This window comes from Felis catus, chromosome B2, assembly GCF_018350175.1.
Source record: "Felis catus isolate Fca126 chromosome B2, F.catus_Fca126_mat1.0, whole genome shotgun sequence".
In the NCBI taxonomy this organism is placed as follows: Eukaryota; Metazoa; Chordata; class Mammalia; order Carnivora; family Felidae; genus Felis; species Felis catus.
In genome coordinates, this window is record NC_058372.1 from 41177371 (window position 1) to 41201890 (window position 24520).

The window sequence follows — 24520 nt, forward strand, 5'->3', positions numbered from 1 at the left end:
ATGGGGTCAGAGGTCACATACCCTCTCCCACCTCCCAGCCTGACACCTAGCCCTGTGTGTGCATGCACATGCATGCATGGGCTGAGCTGTCTCTGGCACTAGGAGGGGAAGTGGGGACACAGGTGGGTGGGGCAAGGAAGGCAGACATAGGGTCCCCCCCTTCAAAACTAGCCCTACCCCACCAACGAAGGGTATGACCCAGCAGCGTGTGGGATGAGGAGCTGCTCAGCCTGATCCCTGGGTTTCCTATCCCCCTCTTCCATCTCTGTAGCTGAAAAAGATCGGGGGCGGGGGCTTTGGTGAGATCTACGAGGCCATGGACCTGCTGACCAGGGAGAATGTGGCCCTCAAGGTGGAGTCAGCCCAGCAGCCCAAGCAGGTCCTCAAGATGGAGGTGGCTGTGCTCAAAAAGCTGCAAGGTGCGGGCCCTGGGCAGGAGGATGGGAGGGAGGAGGTGGAGCCAGGGGCTAAGGGAGAGCTGATGGGGATGGTGAGATGGAACCAGAGTCTAAGGGCGGTGATGGGGAGAGGGGCATGGGGAGGTGGTGGCAGAAGTGGTCATGGGACCAGGAATCAAGAGGGCACCAGAGACACCTTGGGATCGGAAGTGAGGAAGAAGGAGTGGGAGTTGGGAGACCCCTGTCTGTGCCCCCACAGGGAAAAGCCACGTGTGCAGGTTCATTGGCTGTGGCCGGAATGAGAAATTTAATTATGTGGTGATGCAGCTCCAGGTGAGTCCCTGTGGGATCCTCCCTCCACTTACCCCCCAAAGCTTGGGTTGTGACCCCTGGGGTTGAGGAGTGGGCACAAGCCTTTGGGGACGAGGCTGGGCAGAGTGTCACGGTGGTGCCGGTTGGCATGACAGCTGAGCCTGGACCTCCCCCCTCCCCCCACCCTCAGGGCCGGAATCTGGCCGACCTGCGCCGCAGCCAGCCGCGAGGCACCTTCACGCTGAGCACCACGCTGCGGCTGGGCAAGCAGATCCTGGAGTCCATTGAGGCCATCCACTCGGTGGGCTTCCTGCACCGTGACATCAAGCCGGTGAGGGCTGCCCCACCTGCCCCCTCTTCCAAAGCACACCCCCTCCCCCACCCTCTCCCTCTGTGGGTCCCATGGTTTCTCCTCCAGAACAGTGGTTTGGGCAGGAGCAGCCTCTCCTACCTGTCCCTTCCTCCTGCTCTCCACCCCAAGCCCCTTCTCCCTGCCTGCCAGGAGAACACACCCCTGCCTGCCCCTTGCCCACGTCTCTCTTCTGTTCTTGTCGTCTCCCTTACCCATGCCCTGATTAGTCCTTGAACCTCAGAAGGTGCAGGGGCTGGGGAAGTACAGAGGAATTGATCAAAAGGGGTGGAGGGATGGGGCTCCCAGGTGGCTCCCTCGGTTTAGTGTCCCACTTCGGCTCAGGTCATGATCTCACGGTCCGTGGGTTCAAGCCCTGCGTTGGGCTCTGTGCTGACAGCTCAGAGTCTGGAGCCTGCTTCTGATTCTGTGTCTCCCTCTCTCTTTGCCCCTCCCTTGCTCATGCTCTGTCTCTCCCTGTCTCTCAAGAATGAATAAACATTAAAATTTTTTTCTTTTTAAAAAAGGAATGGAGGGGCTGGGCTTGGTAAGAAATTCCAAGTAGCCGATTTTGTGGCATCTTGGATCCCGGTGTTGTAAGAACCTCCAATTTAATAAGGGGTAAAAACTGAGGCCCAGAAAGATTGGTTGAATGACCCAAGGTCAGACAGCAAGAACAATGCAGGTCTCCTGCTGCCTTACAGCAGGACAGTGACCCTAAGCCACACTGCTCTGCTGGGGAGTTCTAAGGATTGGAACCCCCAGCTGGGTTGTCACTTTGCTTTGTGATCTTGGAGAAGCCCCATAAACTCTTTGGCTTTCAGTATCCCCATCCGTAAAATGAGGGTGCTCCCACCTGCCCCTCAGATGGGATGCCATGGCCTATGGCGCATGTTGATGTTTTCTCTTTATGTTTATTTTTGAGAGAGACAGAGAGAGCACGGGGGAGGGGGAGGGGAGGCAGAGAGAGAGAAGGGGACAGAGGATCTGATGCGGGCTCTGTGCTGACAGCAGAGAGCCCAAAGAAGGACTTGAACTCTGTGAACTGTGAGATCATGACCCGAGCTTAAGTCAGACGCTTAACCCACTGAGCTACCCAGGCTCCCCAAAGCTTACTCTTAAACACGTTTCTTGGCACTCCTTGAGGTGGGCCAAGTGGGGTTGAAGCCCCACGGTCACAGCCACTGTCTTTCCCAGTCAAACTTTGCCATGGGCAGGCTGCCCTCCACCTACAGAAAGTGCTACATGTTGGACTTCGGGCTGGCCCGGCAGTACACCAACACCACGGGGGATGTTCGGCCCGTGAGTATCGCTGTTCGTGGGAAACCCTGGCCCCCTCACCCGGCCCCTGACCTTCACCAATTTTTCCTGCAGCTGCCTAAGCAAGCCCGGCCCGTGTTCAGTATGAGTGTCACCCAGCTCAGTCTACGCTTGGCCCGTCTCCTGGCTCCCTGGTCTCTTGGTGGATGCCACATCCACACCTTGTGATCTGGCTGCCTACTTTGGTCAGAGATGGATACAGGGGCAGGGAGCAAGGTCAGGAGGCAGGTGTAGGACTGGGGTTGGTGTGTCAGGCTTGCCCCTGACCAGGCCAGCATGGGGGTTGGTGGAGAGGGAAAGCAGTCAGGGTTAAAGTAGGCAGTTAGGCTCAGTTAGCAGGGCTGAGATGTGGCCCAAATCAGGGGCAGCGGGTGAGTGTCCTGCTGTGTTCTCCCTTCTGCAGCCTCGGAATGTGGCCGGGTTTCGAGGGACTGTTCGTTATGCCTCAGTCAATGCCCACAAGAACCGGGTGAGTGGCAGAGCTGTGGGCCTGAGGATGCGGGGGCAGCAGGGCCCAGGTCAGGGGCAGAGGAAGGGGAAGAGGGTCGGGTGGGCAGCTGTTGAGGTGGGGAGAGAAGTATGGGGCAGGGGCCGGAAGCTGCCATGCCAGAGGCCATGAGTGGAACAAGATTTTGCGGCCATTTCTCCATGACTTTACCTTCTTCCTTGTTTTTCGGGATTCCCTCCTCTCTGCTCCCACCATCAATCTGTGTGGACACAAGTTTTGAGACTCATACTCGATGTGTGTTGGAGGATCAGGGATAGAGCCAGGGTTTGGCTGTCAGGGCTCCCTGAAGGGTCCTCTCCTTGTGAAGGATCAGCCCACGCTCCCAGGAAGGACCTGAAAGGTGTGGGTGACCCCCCTGTCGTCCCCCCCCCCCAGGAGATGGGCCGCCACGATGACCTGTGGTCCCTTTTCTACATGCTGGTAGAGTTTGCAGTGGGGCAGCTGCCCTGGAGAAAGATCAAGGACAAGGTGAGCCCTGTGCAGGTGGGGCTGAGGAGGTGGAGGGGGCGTGGGGTCGCTGGGGCTCCATTACCCTGTGCCCTGTTGCCTCCAGGAGCAGGTAGGGATGATCAAGGAGAAGTATGAGCACCGGATGCTGCTGAAGCACATGCCCTCCGAGTTCCACCTCTTTCTGGACCACATTGCCAGCCTCGACTACTTCACCAAGCCCGATTACCAGGTGGGAGCCTGCCACCTGGTCCCTGCACCCCCAGACATCTCTCTGGGGGTGACCATCCCTGGCAGCACCCATACTGCTGAGGCCCCACTCCCCTGTTGGCTTAGCCTCGTGTATCTCCCCCCCTGGTCTTCCAACTGCATGAAACTGTTTTGTGCTCCTGTGAACAGTCTTCATGGCTAAGATTTCTTAACAGCTTACTCTGTCCTCAGTGCCTTTCATGCATTAACTCATTTAAGCCTCAAAACTAGCCTTCGGTGATAATGCGTGTTCCTTATGTTACTATTCTAACACTTAACGGTTAATGAAGCCAAGTGCTTTCGAGTACTTTTCACCGAAACTCTGCATTGTCCCCATTTCATAGATGAGGAAACGAAAGCCCGATAGCAAGGCCGTGAGCAGGGTTGGGCTCAGGCACATCTTCTGACTCCAAGTCCAGTGCTTTTTCCAAGGTGCCACCACCACACCCCTAGGGGACCCACTGACCCCGACAGGAGAATGAGGATACATCAGCAGTGTTCTGCCCAGGACCCACTATGTGCCAGGCACAAGTCTGCACACCACAGGGAGCATAGCATCGGGCACACAGTGGGCCCTCAGTGAAGTGGGTCCTGCCATCAGAGAGAACCTGCCCTGTATTCTGGAGAGAGTTAAGTCAGAAGTGGAATGGTCCGGGGTGCCTGGGTGGCTCAGTCGGTTAAGCATTCAACTTTGGCTCAGGTCATGATTTCACGGTTCATGGGTTCGCGCCCCGCATCAGGCTCTGTGCTGACAGCTCAGAGCCTGGAGCCTGCTTCGGATTCTGTGTCTCCGTCTCTTTCTGTCTCTCCCCTGCTTGCGCTCTGTCTGTCTCTCCCTCTCGCTCTCAAGAATAAATAAACATTAAAACCATTTTTTTGAAGAAAGTGGAATGGTCTGGGGGCCTCTGATGTTCTACAGGTGCCCACCGCCTCCAGAGCCTAGAGCCTAGAGGTTGTGGACAGAGATGCCTCACTTGGGCAATAGAAGGCCCTGCCCCCCTCCCCTCGCCCAATCCTCAGCCTCCTGGGGTTCCCCAGACCAGACAGCTGCGAGTGAGCGAGCACACGGTGTGCGGCCCCGTGCTGGCTGCTGAGGAATGTCGAGCTGCAGATCAGGAAATGTGTGGGTGGGGGAATCAGGGAAGGCTTGTTGAGCAGAGAGGATTGGTGGTAAAGGCGGTGTGGGCGGAGGAAGCAACCTGTGCAGAGGCATGACCCCAGGTGGTGGTTTTGGGAAATGACCGGTGCTTCCAGGCTGCGGAGGCTTCCCCCCCACCCTACCCCCGCCCGCCCCCCCCCCCCCATGGTGGAAATGGCAGAGCAGGCTGGGGATGGTGAGCAAGGGACAGATCTCAGAGGGCTTGTGTCCAGCCAGCGGGGCTCAAACCAAGATAGTAATTTGCGTACTGATTTGCATATCTATGTGCATGTTTTCATTTAAAATCAATGTGCCCTTCTCCTTCCAGTGCCCCTTCTCGGCCTATCCCTGTCCTGGAAGGCCCCTCTCTTCCCTCTGCAATCCCGGCAACTGTCTTTTCCTCCTGGCTAGCCCCAGGGTCACCTCTCTGTCCTCCCGCCACCCCCACCCCTGCAGTTGATCATGTCGGTGTTTGAGAACAGCATGAAGGAACGGGGCATCGCTGAGAATGAGGCCTTTGACTGGGAGAAGGCGGGCACCGATGCCCTCCTGTCCACAAGCACCTCCACTCCACCCCAGCAGAACACGCGGCAGACGGCAGCCATGTTCGGGTGAGTCTTGGGAGGGATGACGGCCCAGTGGGGGGCCAGGTGACCTCTGCCTAGTGCTGTCACCCAAAAAGCCAGCCCTCTCCTCCTCTTCTCACCTGGACACATCTGGCTGTCTTTCCCATCCAAGGTGCTCAACAGTGGGGTTCTCAAACCCCAGGCGGTCCTGCCCCATCTCCACCTTCAATCTGGGGACAGGGTGCACATCCTCACTTGGAGTCTTTGACTTTACGGGGGAGTGGGGAGCCCTGAGTGAAAATACCTGAGCCCCACCATCTGTTTCTGTTGCTCACATGCATCCATTTAGTGAACGTGTCTCGAGCCCCAGCACTGGGGCCTGTGGGGGCTCAGAGAAGAAAGTTGCAGCCCCCGCCCTCAGAGTGCTCTTGGTTGGGTCTGGGATATTTGTAACGGATGGGTCAGCGATTCCAGAACCCTGTGGCAAGCACAAAGACAGAGGCACCTGGGGAGGGGCCAGAGTGAGGAGGGACACCCCCCCCCTGCTGCGGGGGCAGCCAGGGAGAACAAGGGTAGGGGCTCCAGGAGAGAGACCCGTACTGTAAAGATACTGCTCAAGGAGTTCCAAATGACTCCTCTTTACACCCATTCCTGGTCTAAATGAGGTCAGCCAGTGAACTGCGATGGAAATCTGGCTGGGCCTGGAAAGCAATGGGCCTCTTAAATTAACAGGATGAGGTGGTGCCGTGCCCATCCCGGGCAGTCACATCTCCTTGCAGCCCTTTGCCGGACTAAGGACAGTCTAGTTGCAGGCTTTGTGAGCCAGGGATGGGGATGGGCCTAGGGACATCCCCACCCCTGCCGAGGCCTCTACTGTGCCTACTCCCATGGGTGGCAGTGATCTCCAGGGCCTGTGCTGGGAGGAGAGGGAACCCCTGCCAGCCTTGCCCATGGCCCCTCCTGGCCTCTCCAGGGTGGTCAACGTGACGCCAGTGCCCGGGGACCTGCTCCGGGAGAACACCGAGGACGTGCTGCAGGGCGAGCACCTGAGTGACCAGGAGAACGCACCCCCAATCTTGCCTGGGCGGCCCCCTGAGGGGCTGGGTCCCAGCCCCCACCTTGCCCCCCACCCCGGGGGTCCTGAGGCTGAAGTCTGGGAGGAGACGGATGTCAACCGGAACAAACTCCGGATCAACATCGGCAAAGTAACTGCAGCCAGAGAGAAGGACGTGGGTGGCCTTCCCCCGCTCCCACCCTGGTTCCCAACCCATGGCCCCCCTCCCGCTCCTCCTGTGTGCCCTCTCCCCAGCCATGTGCCCACCTGCCCTGTCTCCGTGGCCTTGCCCCATGTCAGGATCACCAGCGTCGACCTCCCTCAATCTCCTTCACCCTGGGAAAACCACTTGACCCACAGCCGCCCTGTCAGCCCCAGTTCATGGCACTCCCCTCTCCTGCAGACCCCTTGTGTGGTGGAAGAGGAGCAGAGCCGAGGTGTGGGGGTCCCCAGCTCCCCGGTGCGTGCCCCTCCAGACTCACCGACAACCCCAGTCCGTTCTCTTCGCTACCGGAGGGTCAACAGCCCTGAGTCTGAGAGGCTTTCCACAGCCGATGGACGGGTGGAACTGCATGAGAGGAGGTAGGTCTGGGGCTAGGGGGACGGCCAAGGGCCTTCTGGCCCCCTCTGCCTTCACGTGGCTGGTCTGTAGGAAAGATTAGATGCAAGGTTGGGGGGCCCCAGGAGTGTTGAGAGGGTTATACTAGGGCCTGGGGTCAGACTTGGTTGGTTGGAGGGGGACAGATACAGAGGCCCCAGCTCATGCCACAAAGGGATGTAGGGTGGAGGCATGCCATACGAGTGGGAAGCTGGGTCCCTTGGCCCAGGAGGAGGCCGAGGGGTGAGGTGGTAGGTGGGTGTGCTTCCAGAACCTCTCCCTAGAGACTAATTACAGGTGCCTCAGAGCAGCTGACTAGGCTCCCTTCAGCTGTTGGGGGAGGGCCCTGGGAGGAGAGCCCAGGGAGTGCTCAACTCCAAGACTGGTGGATCAGGTTTTGGGGGTCAGGGCTCAGGGATCTGAATGTCACAGGGGGGACCTGGTTGGTGGGAGGAGAGTTTAGAGCCAAAACGATCCTTCAGGATGGAGGAGGAGGGGGGGGGTTGTGAATGTGAGGGTGGTCCATGGCCATCAGCGACCAGAGTCAGAAGCCTGGATGAGCTGTCCAGTGGGTGGGACAGCTCAGGTGGGAGAGGCCTGTGAGAGATGTCCCCACCATCGCTTGGCTCTGGGCGGGGCTTGACCTCACAGCAGGGCTGAGGTCTTCTCCGCACCAGGAAAGGGGTCTTTTCCCAAGGCCCAGCCTAGGAGGGCCCAGTGTGCCTCATCCCCATCTCATTCATGACCCCTCCTCTGGCTTGTGCTCCAGACTGCACTCTGCCTCTGGGATGGGGCACGGCGCCCCTTTGGAGCATGGCAGTACTCAAGACAGGGGAGCCCTATACCAGTCCCCACGGCACCCCCAGGACAGAGGGATGTGGGCCCTGTGCTCAGGTGGCCAACAGCCCTCACACATACACTCACACTCACACAGGTTGGCCTCCCTGGGACTGAAGACCACATTTTCATCCATGGTAGCCCAGAGGGTTCAGGAAACAAGGAGAACTGAGGAACGGCAGTTTGGAAGGGATATCAGTGGAGAAGAGAGGTGGGAATGCCCCGAACAAAGACAGTCCTGAAGAGCAAACTGGTTTGATTCAGAATGAACGCCTTGTTTCAGGGATGATGGGAAGAGGAGACGGCTGAGGAGAGATTTTCTGGAAGGGAAGGTTCAGGATCTCGTAGGCAGGGCAGAGGGTTTGGGTGGGCTCTGGGACACCTGGGAGCAGGAAAAAGTATGAAGCAGATGGGATTTGGATTTCCCTCCTTCTCCCCTTTCCTCGCCCCCCTTTTCCCCTTCAGCCCCTCTCTCCTTTGTGTCCATCAAAACAAGCCATGCTCTCAGGAAGGGAAGCAACACCAGCCATTCGCATGGGAGCATCAGTGTAGGACCCTGGGTGGCCCACCTCAGGGATGTTTGTATTTAAAGCCTTATTAAATCAATACAAATCTTGTGGAGAGGGAGGAGTTGGCAGGTCCCACAGACCAGGGCAGGGGGGCTGTTGAGAAAGCCCCACAGTGGCTCTGAACTGCACCCCTCTGTCTCACAGGCTCAAGGCTGCGGGAGAAAAAAAAGTCAGCCCCCTGCCCACAGCCTGAGCATGAGGGTGTGCACAACCCCAGGGGAGCTAAGCCTCCGTGGTCCTCGGTGGGGGCACCCTGGCCTTTGTGTAGCTTCCTGCAGGCAGCAAAATCTTCACCTTGGCACTGGTACCCTCCCCTCCAGTTGAGAACCTCTGGAAGTAATGTGAGGTTCACAGCACAGTGTAAGGTAACAACGGAAGAGGTGTCCCAAGGTAGGATCACTGCCCCAGAGTGAGATGGGACCCAGTCCCTGGCTGGCAGGGCTCACGGCCTCGTGGGGAGACAGGTATGTAAACACACGGGCTCCACTCTGTGAGGACAGGGGCGCACAGACAGTGCTGGGAAGGCAAAGTAGCCCCCCAGGCAGGATGGAAAGGCTCCCCCCACAGGAGGTGACATCCAAGCTGCTTGGGACAGCAAAGGGTGGAAGGTCAGGCCATGTGGAGAGAGTGACGTGTGTAATGGCACAGAAATATGAGCACATGCGCAATTTGGGGAAAAGCCAGTGACCCTGACTTGGGTCCGGCTGGGAGAATGGTGATACTGGGCCTTAGTCTGGCTGCTTGAGTGCCATGCTAAGCACCATAGACTTTGTCATCGGGGCTGGGAGCCACTGGAGTTTGCTAGGGGTGGTGAAACCAGCCAGCCAGACCTGGAGGTGGTGGTAGAAGAAGCTAGAAAGCTCATCTGCAAACTCAAGGGCCAGATGGGTGTGTTTGCCCTGGAGGCAGCCTCTGACGGAGTGTGAGCACTGGACCAGCAAGCATAAAGTGGGCCTTAGGGAGATTAAGTTTCCTGGCTGGTCCAGAAGAGAGCGTTCCTTGGGCACAGGAACCAGGTTTTATTTTCTGCATGTTTGTATTCCTGGAACACAGTAAGCATTCAAATACATGTGTTGAAGGGAATGAATGCATGAATGGATGAATGAAATCTTTGTGGGGAGTGAGGTTAGGGGGTGGTAATCTAGGAGGTGACCGGGCCTGGCCCAGGGTGGGAGAGATGCTGTGGTCAGTAGGTTCTAGGGGTCACATTGCACCTGGCCACCTACTCGAGTTCCTTGGAGATTTGGAGAGGCTTGGCACTGAGCCTCCTGTGGGCTGGCTTTGCAGGTCACGAATGGATCTGCCCGGCTCACCCTCGCGCCAAGCCTGCTCTTCGCAGCCGGCCCAGATGCTCTCAGTGGACACAGGCCACGCCGATCGGCAGGCCAGCGGCCGCATGGACGTGTCAGCCTCCGTGGAGCAGGAGGCCCTTAGCAACGCCTTCCGCTCAGTGCCGCTGGCCGAGGAGGAGGACTTTGACAGCAAGGAGTGGGTCATCATTGACAAGGAGACAGAGCTCAAGGACTTCCCCCGGGGGCCGAGCCCAGCACATCGGGCACCACGGACGAGGAGCCCGAGGAGCTGCGGCCGCTGCCCGAGGAGGGCGAGGAGCGGCGGCGGCCAGGGGCAGAGCCCGCCGTCAGGCCCCGGGGACGAGGCATGCAGACGCTGGCTGAGGAGGACCCTCGGCAGATTCCAACCCAGCCCCTACCACCCCAGCTGAGCCAAGCTGATGGCCGGTCAGAGACGTCACAGCCCCCCACGCCCGGCAGCCCTTCCCACTCGCCCCTGCACTCGGGACCCCGGCCTCGACGGAGAGAGTCCGATCCCACAGGCCCACAGAGACAGGTAAGGCGGCTTGCACCCACTCCCCACCCCTGGATGCCTATAGTTTTTGCCTGGAGCGCTCTTGATGTGCTCCTTGTGTGCTCTATGGGGGTTATTGAATAGCACCCAACAGTTGCAGGCTGTGATGAAGGTAGACAGATTTCAGGGTCCAAAACCATGCTTGGGGGACAGTCAAAGCTTCCAGAGAAGGCACCCTCAACGTTCTGAGTTGAGTTTTGCATTATGAGCAGTGTCAGCCAGGTGACAAAGCAGGAGAAAGGCCTCCCAGGCCAAGCAGACAGTGTGTACAAAGGCCCGGAGGTGGCAGTCAGAAAGCACTGCGCTGATTGCATGTTGCAGCAGATGAGGCTGAGGGGTAGGTCCCTGGCTCCATCCTGGAGGGCCTTGGGGCTGAGCTAAAGGGTTAGAGCTTGATTCTGAGGACTCGGTGAGCCACCCGAGGCTTTGAAACAGGGGTGTGACATATGTTTACCTTGGTCCTCTTGAATGATCCCTCTGGCTGCTGTATGAAAACGGATTAAAAGGCACAGAACTGCCAGTAGGAAGGCCACACAGCAGGTGCCAACGAGAGTGCCCTGGTGGCTTGGACCAGGGTGGGCGCTCTGGACGTGGGGCAAGGTGGACAGAACCAAGAGGTGTTGGGGAAAGAACTGAGCGGGCTGTGAGCAGAGGGTTCCCGGCTGAGTTCTGGATGGACAGCAGTGCTGTCACTGGTGGTTTTGAAAGGAGCAGGTCTCCTCTGAGGGGCTGAGGAGGGCCAAGGAGGTGATGCTGGGGGGCTCTGGGGCTGTGCCGCGTTCCACTCAGTCGCCCCACGTTAGGGGTGTGCACCAGGTGGCTCTGGGAAATCCAAGGAGCAGGGCCCAGGGCCGAGGTCAGTTCTGCTGTGTGCTCAGATTGGAAGGCCCGGCCTGGGAGCACGTGGGTGCCCTGGAGAAGGGCAGCTCCAGGCAGGGCTATGTTCAGGCCCCATCCCCACGTCTAGAAGAGAGGGCCTCTGAGCTGAGATCCCAAGGGGTGTGCGTCTTAGCTGTGCCCTGGATTCTGGAAAACTGGGGACTATAAAAGTGGGAACTCTGAGAGAGGTCCTAGCCAACCTAAATTGGAGGCTCAGCCAGGGAAGAGTATGGGCTAGCATGACTGTTGTTGACCTAGACATTGTGCCCACCAGGCCAGCACTGGGTAAGCAGAAGAAGCAAGATCGGTTTGCGATTCCACCTCGCTCCCCTCTCATTTTTTCCTGCATTCATTCATTTGTTCAATACCTAGTCATTCCACACTTGCTGAGCATGTAGCCTGTGGCAGGTCCCAGAGGCACCAGAGGTCATCTGCACCCACAGGAAGCGCAGAGTCTAGGAAGGGAGACTGACAGTGGTGGTAGAGGGTAGAGAGAGCCCAGAATCCAAGTCGGGAGGCCTAGATTCTGGACCTGGGCTCTCTGCTTGTCCCCTCCTGGTGACTGCAGACCAGTTGGGGCTCAGAGAGGGAGCTGAGCTGTCTGGGAGGTTTTTCTCACCTTCAGATTCCTTCCAGGTCCTGGGAAATACCCTTGCTTTGGGGAATTCCAGCCAAGGGGGTAAGGAGAAAGAGTTGGGGAAGCGGGCGCAGGGGACTTGTTCAGTCTCAGCCTTGGGCTCAGGTCCTGCTTGTGCTGTGGACAGGCAGTGAGTTGTATGTGTCTGGAGGGGGTGTTAAGTGTTTGGGGACTTGGTTTCCCCATAGTGCACAGCAGCGAAGTTGGTTAGCATTCTTTGGCTGCGTGTGTGCATTTCTGTATCAGCTCAGCTCAGGAGCGCACATGGGTGTGGGTGTGCACACACAGTGGTGTGTCTGTGGAGCATGCAGCGGGTCTGCAAGAGCGCAGGGAACCCTGGGAGCCGGGATAGCAAAGCTGGAGGGCTGATGATCATCAGAGCAAAAATTCTGGTGACAGTGACCAGAGATGCATTGCTCTTAATGCCTCCGTATTTCACGTGTGTCTTCCTCACAACAATTAACGCAAATAAGGAGACCCCCCCCCCCCCCCCGCCTTCAAAAGGTAAGGAAACCAAGGCTGGGAGGGGCTAAGCCTTTAGCCCAAGATCACCAGGGGGCAAGAGGTAGAGCTGGGTGAGCGCTGTCTGAGGCCTGTGAGTTTAGGAGAGGAGCAAACACAGGCCAGAGAGAGCAGCATCGTGTAGGGTCAGAGAGAATTGGAGTACTTATGTGTGTGAATGCACGTGTATGTGTTCACCCGCTGGCTGGGCCACGTCAGCAGGTGTGCCTTGGGCACAGCAGTGTTCACGGTGGCCTGTGTGTGTGTGTGTGTGTGTGCGGCTATGTGTGAGCACACGGGGTGTGACATGTTTTACCGAGTATTTCAGTACAGCGCAGTCCAGGTGAAGGAGGCAGAGACCCTCCTTGTCAAGGGCAGAGGAAGACGGAGAAGTGGACTGGCACATTTGTTCCTTCTTTCTTTGGTCTGAAAGGAGTCCTGAGTCCAGGCTATGGGGGGGCTCCCAAGACTGGCTGCACACTGGAACCACCCTGCCACCTTTCTGCAGGGAATCCCCTCCTAGATCTAGCTTGCTCTGCTCAGCATCTGATGTGTGAACTTCCTCATAACAGTACTCCTTAAAGATACAAACACCTGCAACACTGTGGGGAGCAGGGACGAGGATAATGTGGAACCAGGCGCAATTTTAGAGCATCTATTGTTCCTTGGTGTGAATGCCATGATATGTTAAACTTTCTCTTTCCACACACACACTGCTTTCTTCTGCAGGGAATTTAAGGTGCAAATTAGTCGTGGCTGGAAAGCTAAGGCCGAGGGGAAGGCAGCAGAGGGTGTGTGATGTGGGGGAGAGATGTTTACCATCCTTTGCCGGTTGTCTCTGGCTGATAACACAGCAGGCCAGCATTCTCTGAGTGCATGGACATTTGCTTGGCCGCCGCTAGAGCATTTCTCTGCCACGTGCCAGGCAGCGTGCTGGGGGCTGGGGACCAAGATGAATAAGGCTTCACAGTTCTCTTTCGGAGCCCGCAGTTCTCAGGCGTGGGTGGGGACGCAAAGGTGTGGACATGGGTGTTTATTGGCAAGGGCCATAAAGCGGGGAGCAGAGATCTCTTCTTTGCTAGAAGCGGGGGGCCTGCCTGGGAAGCTGGGTGGTCTCGCAAAGGTGGCGCTTCAACCGGGCATGGAAGGCAAGCGAAGGGCAGGAGCACGCTGGGATTAAGTCCTTCCGGAAGCTGCCACACTCTGGCTGGGGTGTTACACTCAGACTGCGCACGTGTGCTGTGAGGGGAGCCGTGGGCTGGTGTCTCTGTCGCTTGGATGGAGGGCCTCGGACCCCTAACTCTCAGTGCAGCCAGGACCGCCAGCTCAGAAGGAGCTGGAAGGAAAAGCAGGGTGGGGCCAAAGACAATCCTATCAGAATCTTCTGTCTCCCCCTCTCTCTGATGGAGGCTCCATGTTGGGTCCCTGTGTCCCCATTTGACATCTATAAGGGGGCACTGGAACTGAGTGTCCTGGGCCCACCCCACCCCACCACTCCTTCAGCTTTCTGGCAGCTGGCCCAGCCCAGTCCTCAGGACCCACCCAAAGCTACTTAAACTGACTTCAGTCACAGGAAGAGCTAGGGGTCAGGATGGGAAAGGTCTGGTGACACCCCAGTCACCATTTCCATCCCCACGGGCCTGGGATGCACAGGCCCACTTTCCCTTTTCCTTCTCAGGGTATGAGGCCAAGAGGGCACAAACAGGATTCTTCCAGATATCTGTGAGGTGGCCAACCCCCTCCCACCGGCTGCCTTGCGGCTCCGCCTTGGAGAGGACTGGGGGAAAAGCCACTTTGGAGAAATGGTTTCTGTTTGCCTCTCCTACCAGTCCTCTATTCCTTTCCTCATTCTCAAGAGTGACTTAAAGGAGACTGGAACAGCTCACATGACACAGCATTTACTCCAAGGCAGTCCTAAGTGCTGTGCATATTATAAACACCTAATCCTTATAACACCCCTATGAGGTGGGAACCATTATTACTCCCATTTACAGGTGAGGAAGCTGAGGCAGGAGAAGTGAAGTAGCTTGCTTGAGGTCACCCAGGTAGTGAGTGGTAGAGCTGGGATTCAAACGTGGATAGCCGGACTCCAGAGTCCTACCATTCTGCTACATTTTGTTCACTGAGACCCTGGCATCCCGCTGTGGTACAGGCAGAGGGTGTGCAGGGAATGTTCTCTGGACCACGTCATGAGGAGTAAGGAGTACAGCTGGGGAGACAGATGGCAGGTAACAGTTGCAGAGGGGCCCTCCTGGGGGGGAGGGCGGAGGACTCCTCAAGCCCAGAGGGAGCTCTGAGCTCCCACCGGCTAAGGCAGGAAGGCTGCCCAGGGGAGGTGAGTGACCAAGGTCTCCGCAAGGAGACAGAGGTGTGAGAAGTGCCAGAGAGGAGGAGGACTGGGAAGGGAGTTGGAGGCCAGAGGCTAGGTTCTGAGGTTGGACGGGGCAGTGTGCACCCCTCCACCTGGCCGACCCTGCCCCCCGCCCTGCCCGGGACGCCAGCGCCGCAGGGGCTGTGAGCGGTGGGTGGCCCCCGAGACGGAGCTGTCGAGTCTGTGCCTGACGCCTCTTTTCCCTCCACTCTCTTGGTCTCTTTCAGTTGGAGGAGGACAGACTCTCGGGGCACTCCCTCCCGCGGTACAGCCCTCTGCGACGACTGGCGTCCTCCGTGTTCTCCTCCTCCACGCTGGAGACCGAGCATTACCCTCACCCTGGCGGCGGCGGCTCCTCCGGTTCCCTCATTCAGCGCAGCCGCTCGGCGGAGAGCAGCCCCGTGCGGGCGCCCCACCGGCGCCACGCGCCCCTCGCCGCCGGCAACCACAGACTCGTGCCCTCGGTGCTCCGCATCTCGCGGTCCCAGCTGCAGCAGGTGTGGGCCCGCTTCACCCACAAGACCTAGGCTGGGCTCCCCCCCCTCCTGGAGGGGGCAGGTGGGGGGGGTGGGGAGCAGGCAGAGACCATGGTTCCTTCCCAGGTCGCAATAATCACACACTCACACACCCCATCCCATCCCCATCATGCAATACAGCCCCATATAACGTTGGCCCAAGGTACTGTAATGCCCACCCCCACCCCCCAACGTCTCCCTTTGCTTGGTGCCAGCCAAATGGTGCAGGGAGGGGTGGGGCTGTCGGTGCGCCTTCAGGGACAGGACAGAAGCACTGGGCTGGAGCCACTAGTGGGTCCAGAGTCCCGTGGAAAGCAAGGTGTCAGGGAGAAAACGCATGCTGGGTCAGAGTCGGTCTGGCATGGAGTTCATTCTGTTTAGTCGGTGACTTCTTGGCATGGCGGGGCCGGTTCAGCCCTGGGGGAGGGCGCAGAAGATTGAGACCCTCTCCTGTAATGTGTCTGTTTATCTGTGTGGGGCAAGGCATGTGGCCCTGTGTATGAGCCGGGGGCCTAGTCAGCCAGATTTGGGGCTCGGTAGAGAGTGCCTCCGTACTCAGTGATGTGAAGGGAAAGCAGGCTTGTGATGCAGCGAGTCTTTCCCATGCCCTTGTCACAGAGGACAGAGCCCCTACCTCCCACATCTGACCCAGGAGGCCTGAAGCTCAGTCCCCTGTAGGCTGCCCTTGGCCCAGGGCATATGTGCCATCACCCCCTGGTGGGACTGGGTTGCCCAGCTCGTTTGGAGCTGAGGATGGACGAATGGGGGCCTGGCGTCTGCCCCTCAGAGGGAGCTGGAGCCTAGGGTGAGGGGGCTCAATCTAGAAGCAGTGGCAGAGAGGGTGGTTGTTAAGGATGAGGCGGCACCTGTGAGCTCAGGACAAATCCCAGACAGCAGCAGCCCCACGAGTGTCCCTCTTAGAGGATGACTACTTCCTGTAAGTGCTCAGCCAAGCCAGTTGGCCCCCAGGGACCATGGTGAAGAGGGAGCACAGGGTAGGCAGATCACACGGGGATCTGGAGATGGGTGCCAGATTGCTATGCCCTTTCCGCTCATTTCTCAGCCCCCAACCTGTCACTGCAGGGACCCCCCAAGGTTCCCTTTCCTCATTCCTGCCCCTGTCAGCCAGCACCTCTGTTTCTCTGGGTAATGGAGTAGTGGTGGGGAGGGTGCCAGGAAGGGTAGTGCCTATGCCTATTTAGAAAGGGAAGGAAGGGTTGAGGCCTGAAGGTTTGCAAAGTATTTATTGCAGTGAGGCTGTGTTGGTGTATATGCTTGTGTGCACACATGTACACTTGTGAGTGTGAGTGTGCTTACATATGAATATTTGGGCATGTGGCAAGGCTGCCATGGACAGGTGCTGAGGCTGTGCACTGCACAATTCCAGGGAGTACCATTTACATAGATCCTAATGTGAATGACACCCACTGAATTTGCAGTGTTGCAGCCCTATGTGTGTGGGTGTGTGTGAGTGTGCATGTGTGTGTGTTAGGGAGTCAGAAAAATATTTGTGCAGTCCTTGATAGTTTCCTATGTACCTGCTCTCATCCTGGCTCCTCTCTCTACCCCCTTTTCCCCTTGACTCTTCTTCCTTCCCAGGTCAACTCCCTTCAACTCTCCAGCTATCTCTGGTTGGAGTAGAGGCCTCAGCATCCTTGCCCCAACTTGGGGGTGTCATAAGTGGGTGGGCAGTGCTGTTTGGCTGAAATGTCCTCACGGCTGGCTGGCACTGTGTATAGCTCATTCACATGAGCTATACCCACACTCACTACGTTCTTTTCTCCAAAATCTGTTCTTATCTGAGGATGTCTGGGCCAAGAGCACCTTCCTAATCTAGGAATGAAAGCCAGACTCCTGCCCTAGTACTTGTGCCCCACTCCCACCTCATCCCAGCTGCTTACTTTTGAACCTCCCCAAGTTCAAGCCTCTGTTGCCCTCCAGTGTGTTTTGGGTGGCTCTACATCCTGCTGTGGCAGAGGGGAGAGGAGCGGCAGGGTAGACCCTTTGAAGAGAAAGGACAGAGAACACAAAGCACAAAGGTTAGGGGGTGGGATGGACAGTAGCCCCACTCCCGCCTTCCACATTCTGGCACTGCCCCCTTCCCTTCCCCCTACCCTCTGGCCCTCTTCCCATCTTCCCTAGCTAGTGGCAGAGGGTGAAATGAAGGGGAGTCTGTCCACCAGCAGCTCTGAAAGTCAGCAGCGGTGGGGGCAGGGCCCCTGCTATCCGGGGTTAGATGAAACCAAGCACTCTGTTATCCGGCATTCCCTTCCAGAGGGTTCTGCTACCTGACCCTGAGCACAGCTCCCACTCGGTGACCAGAACCCTGAGGTACTCTAAGATCCCCAAGTGCCTTGTGACTTATCAAAGATGATGGCACTAGCTTCAGCCTCTGTTTTAGCATTAAATATTTCTGTTTCCAAAGCTTTTGGAGGTGGGGAATCCTGTTAAGCATTCCAAAGGTGGCTGAATTTTCACAGACACCCCTCCCCTCCCAAACTGATACCTGTGGGAGAGGATGTGTCCTTTAAAGTAAGATCGTGATTCAAACATTCTGTCCTTTAGGGGACCACCTCCTGTGGTGATGGGGAGAGTATTTTGTAAGCCATAACGCTCTAAGCCAACAGGAGGTGATCCTGATAACATTAGTATCTTTTGAGGGTGGCTCTGATTTCTGGAAAGAGCGAAGGCCATTTGGAACTACGTGTATTGGGTCAAGTTCATGCGCAGCTCAGTAGAGCCATGCATGCTTTGCGTGCATGAGTATAGTTGCTTGTCTGTAAGGGCCCAGGCTGGGTAGGGAAGTTGTGAGTCTGCGGTGTTGTTGGGCTCTTTTTCTGCAGGGTTTCCCAAAGAGGAGGTCACACACAGCTTCCCCAGGGACAGCTTTGAAAAGAGGCAGCATTCTTTGCTGTACTTCCAAAATGGTGTCTTTGTACTTTATAGTCACACCCTGCATATAGTGATGGCTTCCAATTATTATTTTTAAATTTTATTTAATGACCAGTGGCACATAGTACTTTATTATGTGCCAGGCAGTGATCTAAGCAGTTCACAAAATTAACTCATTGAATCCTCATAATAGCCTAGGAGGTAGATCCCAGTATTACCTGCATTTACTAGATTAATCAGAATATTTAAGTTACCAAACATTAAAACACTCACCAATGCCGAATAACTGAGGTCTTGTTTGATAGGCATTTTAGAGCATTTTAGTCTGTGTAGTGGTCTATTTACTGTCCTTTCTGCTTGGCTTCTCCTTGCTCTAAGAGGCAGGGAGTTGTCTAGAAGCCAGACTCTCCTCCCTTCTCCATTCCCACTTCAGTGTGGGATGGTGTCCAGGTGGGGATCACTCCAGAGTACCAGGGTCGGTTGCAGTGGCCGACCCTATCTCTCCAGAGACCCCCACCCTCTCCATCCCACAACCCCAGGCATCCCAAAGCAGCTCTGGAGATTCAGAGGGTGGAGTAAGAGCTACAGTGAGAAGGCAGGTACTCAGACCCATGACCTTGGAGTATTTTGGACTGGGGTGGGGCGGGGGGAGGGGGTGTTCCTGGGCTTCAGGCTCACAGGGAAGGTACTGGCATTGGTTAGCACTGGCCATGGGGATTTGAGCTGTCACCAACTCACATCTCAACAGGAGCCAAGCAGTGTCAGAGAGAGGGCAGGTTTGGGGACTGTGATAAATGGGAGAACCATCCCCCCATCCTCAGCTCAGCCAATTGTTGCCACTATCTTCCAGTTTTTTTGTGTGTGAAATCTCCCAACTTTTAATTATTGGCATCGAATTAAAAAAAAAAAAAAACTTTTTAAAGAAAAATCACTGTGAGCCAAACAAAACTGGCTTAAGGGCGGAGACTCTGAACACAATTTGCATCCTCTGTGAGCCTGAGGACTCCCTACCCACCTCTTCTGTCCAAGGCTGCAGCACTTCAAGGGGGATGATGTTTCAGGAACTCAAAAATCAAGTGGGCTTCTAAAAGGAGGCAGCTCACGGCCAACCAGTGGGGAATGTGTGGCGTGTGCTATGTGTGCATGTCGGTGACCTCATGGTGTGTGTGCCTGAATGTGTGTGTGTGGTCCAGTGGGCTTGGGGTAAGTGGGGTCCTCCTGATAGGACCAGTATTTTCTCTGATGGCACAGGACCCTAGGTCAGTGAAAAATACTCTAGTAAATTCTCAGTAATGAGTAAACACCCCCACACACTCAAGGCAGCTTGGGTCACAGCAATAACCACTGATCATTCATCCCAACCACTAGCATCCTGAATCCATCAATCTCCCTCTGCATTTTCCAGTTTGAGGGGAAATGGGCATAGCCGTGCCCAGCACGTGGGGGAATGATGGGACCTTTGAGCCATGCGTGTACATTAACCCTTGCTTCCCCAGCCAAGGGGGTTGGGTAGACCCCTCCAATCCCAGGAAAAAGTAGGGGTCCTCTCTGTAGAGGGTCCCGGGACCCTCCTTTTCTCTCCTCTGCCCTGCCTAGATCCCTTTTTCTGAGGAGGGGGTGGTGCTGTGTTCCCAGGTAGTGGTGATGGGGAGCCTGGGCCACTGGATGGCAGAGGAACTGTGGCAAATGTGTCTATATTGGATGGCCAGGGAAGACCATGCGTAGGGAGTGTGTGGGGGCCCCTGGCTGTGGGAGAATGCAGTATCCTCTGTTCTCCTTGGGTTGATTGGATGCCTGAGAATGGACCCCTAAGGAGAGCCTGAACACCACCCCACCCTACCCCAAACTCCACTAAGATTCTGACACAAAGGGCAGGAATGTGCCCACTGCCATAGGCAGTCCTTGGTAACAAGGAGTGTGGCAAATCACTCTCCTTTTTCTTTTATGTTTACTTTTGAGAGAGATAAGAGTGTGAGCAGGGACAGGGCAGAGAGAGAGGGGGACAGAGGAGGATCCCAAGTGGGCTCTGTGCTCACAGCTCACCATGGGGCTCTATCCCACCAACCTCGAGTTCATGACCTGAGCCAAAGTCGGATGCTTAACCGACTGAGCCACCCAGGCGCCCTGCAAATCACTCTCCTTAAGTTGGAGGTCATGTCCCCAAAGTTTGCATTATTCCTATTAGGTACAGAGGTGCCTCCTGGGACTTGTGGGTCAGCCTCTGAAAATTTTAAAGCATCCTTCTCCCTAAGGGAGAGGCTCCCAGCCTGAGGACCACATCCCTCAAATATCCCCAATGGCTCCCCATACCATCCAGTGGGCTTCCTAGCTCAGGGCGCCCCGGAGCCTGAGTGGACCCCTTCCCCCCATGTAAAGAGTTGAGAAGCAGTAGGGGAGGAGAGGCAATGAAGCCCAGAGGACTATGGGAACCTTTCTAGACCTCTCCTTTCACTTGGCTCCGCCGTCAGTCCCGTAACACACCGTCCCTTCTACCTGCACAGGCTTTGCGGGTGCGGGGGGTGGGGTTCACCTTGCCACAACTAACTGGCCCGCACACACACGCACACTCCATTGCTGCGCGCACATTTCATCCACTCTCCGGACAGCAAACTAGTAGCCCCCGGCCGGGAGAGCACAAAGATCGCGTTTCCGGGCACCCCTCGCAGGTTTATAACTACTGTAACAGGACCCCAACCGCCACTTCCACTCTGTCCCCGCCCCCGGGACCCGCCCCCACACGCCCGTTCCCGCGGCCAGCGCGCCACGAATGTATGGTCCGTCTTTTTAGCTGCTACGCGCGCGACCAGGGTACCGCCCGACAGCCCCCCCCAGCCCCGCCTTCCACGTCGCCCCATCTCTGCGCGCGCCCTCGGGACCTTCGACCCCTGGCCCCCCGCCGAGCTGCCTGCTGCTAAAGTACCCCTTCTCGGGGGTTAGCCCTCCCCGCCGCCCCGCCCTCGCGCCAAGTTTGTGTTTGCTTTCCCCTCCACCGGCTCGCGGCCACTGGGTCCCCGACCCTGGGGCGGGGGCTCGCCCCTCAGTGCTTCCAGGGCTGGGGTGCAGACGAAGGGCTGGGAGGGGGAGCTGGCCAGTTCTCCCGGTTCGAAGGGCCCCCGTCGCCCCACCCCAGATTCCTGTTACCTCAACTGCCCACAGCCACCCCCCCCCCCCATAATTGGCCTTGCAATTGGATGCCAAAGAGCCCAGAGTTGAGGGGGAGACAAGCTTTGAGCCTAGGTCTCTCAGAGCCACCCAACACCCCCTTTTTACCCACGCCTCCACGTCTGTGTCTCCTGCCCCACCCCACTCCACACTGCGGGCCCTGGGGGTCCCCAAACATGCCCCCACTTCCAGCTCTTCTCCCTCCCCACCCCCGAAAATAAAACTCAGGGACCAACATCTGCTTCCTTTGCACTTGCTCTGTCGACCCCTCCCCTCACCCACACTTGGAGGGGCTTCCGTGGGGGAGCAGGCGGGGTTCGGGGCCCTAATGTTTGCCAGTATTTAGCAAGGAGAGGGCTGGCCCCTGCCCCCTGAGAGGTGGGACTGGTGGGATGGGGGAAGTTCAGCCCCGGGCCCAGCTGAGCCCCTTCCTTCCAGGGACCCAAGGATCCCCTCCCAGCGTTGGGAGCTGCTTCCTAATCGTGGTGGGGAGGGGAGTGAGGGATGGGAAGGGGGTTGGGGAGAGGACCCTTCCGGAGGTCCCGAATTCCAGCCAGTTTATTCCTAAGCCTCCCCCCTCCCATCACATCCCCCCCCATTTTGTACTGCAATAATACTGTATTATAAGCTTGCACTGTTCCCCAACCCTAGCCGCGTAAGCATGCACGAGAAACTCAAGACCACACACACACACACACACACACACACACGAAGATGGGACGCTTTTTTTTTCTTCCTCTTTCTCTCCGGGGTGCGTCCTCAGTGTACATAGCGGCGTCGGGGGGGCCCTGGGCCCGGGTGGAAAAGCATGCACTGAGCCCCCGCCCCTAGACTGCAAGTACTGTACAAATCCAACACTTGAAACCGACACGCACACGCGCGGCGCCGCCACGGGGGTGGGACACGGACACGCACCCACGCGCACACGGCCGCGCAAGGGCGGGGGTGGGGGGCGCCCCGCCGTCACGCGTCGCTGTGCGAGGGATCTTGTGCCTTTTTAAGTCCCTGTATGTTAATGCAGACAATCCGGAGAGCTTGTGTACTACCAAAACCTGATTAAAGACGCCTTCCAGGAACCTGCGCCTCGCTTGCTTTCTTTGACACTTCTCCTTCCTAACCCACCCCTCGATGCAGACCCCAACTCTGGGGGTGCCTGGCTGAGCAGAGGGCAGGAGCTGATCTTGCTGATTCTGGGATTGGGTGGGGGCAAATTCCAGATCAAGGGATCCAGCCCCACCCCTACCTCAGCCGCCCCTAAGACAAGGACCAATGGAGAGGGGGAGGGGGACTGCAGGAGGTTTCGGGCCTAGTTGGACTCTAGCAACCCTCACCCTGTCTTCTTTCATCTGGAGGACTGGTTTGGGGATGGACCCTGGTCTCTGGGGCCTGAAACCAAATTGCCAACTTACAGGAAGAGGGATGGGAAGTAGGTGGGTGGGCACCTAAATCTGTTCTCTGTGGATCAGACTATTGAGGCCAAGCGCCTGTGCCTGTCTGCAGTGGGAAGGAGGCCAGGAAGCCAGCAAGCTCTGTGAAGGGGCCATAGGAGCCTTCCCCTGCCCCTCTGCTCTGATGGGGGATCTGAGATGGCCCTGGCCTGGGGGAGAATGGTCTGTCCAGGGGGATCAGTGAAAGAGTGGATTGTGCAGAGCCTGGGGCGGGGGTGGGAGGCTGATGGATAGAATGTGGGTTGAGGGAAGACCAGGTCCATGAGAGGAGTGGGACTGGAAGAAGGAGGATTGCTGCAGAGAGAGAGAGAGTGCGTGTAAGAGGGGAGGCTCTCCCTCCGACGTCCTGCACCGGGCTCCTGCAGGTCTGCTGTCACAGTGCCACACTTCACTCCTTGGGGCCTAAAGCAAGTGTGGGGGCAGAAGGGTAAGCTAGAGCTGCATTTCTTGCCCCTGAAGCATTTAGAATGTCCTCATGCTGTGAGCTCCGGGGCAGGCAAGGATGGGTTGGGAGCACTGAGACCTGGGATTCAAGTGTGCGAGGATCTGCTTAGACCCAGGGTAGGCAGCCACCTTCTCAGGTCTTCTTACCCCTCCCCGCCCCCAGATGAGCATCAATGGCCAGTGTGTCCAGGTGGGTGGCCCTGGGGTGGAGGAGTGCAGGGAGGGCCGTGGCTTGGCAGGTGTGGTTTGAGAGTGGAAACTCGGATAGGTAGCTGAAAGGTCTGGGAAAGGCAACGGTGGTCAGAGTGCTACACTGCCCACTTCTCATCTCTGGTTCCAGGTGGGGGAGTTACGGCAATGGGGGCTCCCTGGGAGGAAGAGAGATGCGGGGCAATTATGGCAATGGGGGCTCCCCAGGAGGATGAGAGATGGGAGGTGTGTGCCAGCCTTGTGGGGGAGGGGTGGGATGTCCCCGTCCATCCCACAGCTTTGGTCACTCACCAGCCCCCCTTCTTTGACCTTGGGACTGTGGGCTGAAGTGCAGTGTGCAATGTCTGGGCTTGGCCAGGGTCCAGGCAGAGCTGCTCTCTGCACTCCATCTAGGGAATGGAGGTATGTAACCCATCCAGTCCCCGGCGTGGGGGGTCACTAGTGTCAAATGCTGAGGAGAGCCTCAGCAGCAGGGAAAGATCAGAGGCTGGTTCATCCCTCCACTTTTCCTGTTGACTGGAGTAAACATGGATTAGGGCTGGGCTCTGAAGCTGGGGAGGCCACAGCCTTGGGGTCTGGGCTCAGACCCCAGCAAGGGGAGGGCTGGGACTTTCATTCTCTCTGAGGGTCTTAGCTCCAGTGGCCTGCCTCACCTTCTCCATGATTCACCCTTACAGTAGCAGCCTTTTGCCAAACTCCATCAGAACCACCAGGGAGATTTAAAATAGAGAGATTTCTGGGCCTCGTCTCTGACCTACAGACTAGGGGTGGGGGGTAGGGAATAGGACTCAGGGCTCTTTAGGTTTAAAAAGCACCCCGAGAGACTCCAGTGCCAAGCCAGTCTGGAGAGCCACAATAAGTAAATTGGAATCATAAAGGGTCGCTGACCTAGGAAGGGAGAAGGAAGGTGCGAGTCCTCCCAGATGCTGAGTTCCCCTTGCTGACACACCCAGCACACTTGCTGCCCTCTGAGCTGGAATGGGAGAGTGTCACTGCTGTCCCCCTCCCACGGTATCCACAAATCTACACGGCCAAGCACACAGAGGCTGTCTAGTGAACTCTGGCTGAATGAATGAGCACAGGATGGCAGGGGCAAGTGGATGAATATTCACTGGGCTCAGGCATTCAGGAGAGGGTGGGGGAGGGTGAAGGGGACCTCCCACTCTCTGAGGAAGGAGGAACTTGAGCCCAGGCCTGTCCTTCCCAACATGGAGCCAGATGGGGAGAGGTGGAGGGACTCTGAAATGGAA

The 24520-nt window shown here is 57.2% G+C and overlaps 1 protein-coding gene and 1 long non-coding RNA gene across 2 annotated transcripts in view; one reads left to right on the forward strand and one right to left on the reverse strand.

The window, feature by feature from the left end:
• TTBK1 (tau tubulin kinase 1) overlaps positions 1 to 24520 on the forward strand; it is a 40672-nt gene that overhangs the window by 7666 nt on the left and 8486 nt on the right. Inside the window, 12 exon segments of the mRNA XM_045057590.1 lie at positions 272 to 419; positions 658 to 731; positions 901 to 1041; positions 2257 to 2361; positions 2783 to 2848; positions 3263 to 3355; positions 3441 to 3566; positions 5178 to 5332; positions 6261 to 6492; positions 6745 to 6923; positions 9633 to 9868; positions 9871 to 10193. Of these exon segments, the coding sequence (XP_044913525.1) occupies positions 272 to 419; positions 658 to 731; positions 901 to 1041; positions 2257 to 2361; positions 2783 to 2848; positions 3263 to 3355; positions 3441 to 3566; positions 5178 to 5332; positions 6261 to 6492; positions 6745 to 6923; positions 9633 to 9868; positions 9871 to 10193 (1878 nt within the window).
• LOC123385375 lies at positions 13247 to 20715 on the reverse strand. The gene is made up of 2 exons (XR_006597789.1): positions 17016 to 20715; positions 13247 to 13564 (listed from the first exon to the last, which is right to left on the reverse strand). It is a non-coding gene; the product is annotated as an uncharacterized LOC123385375 (long non-coding RNA).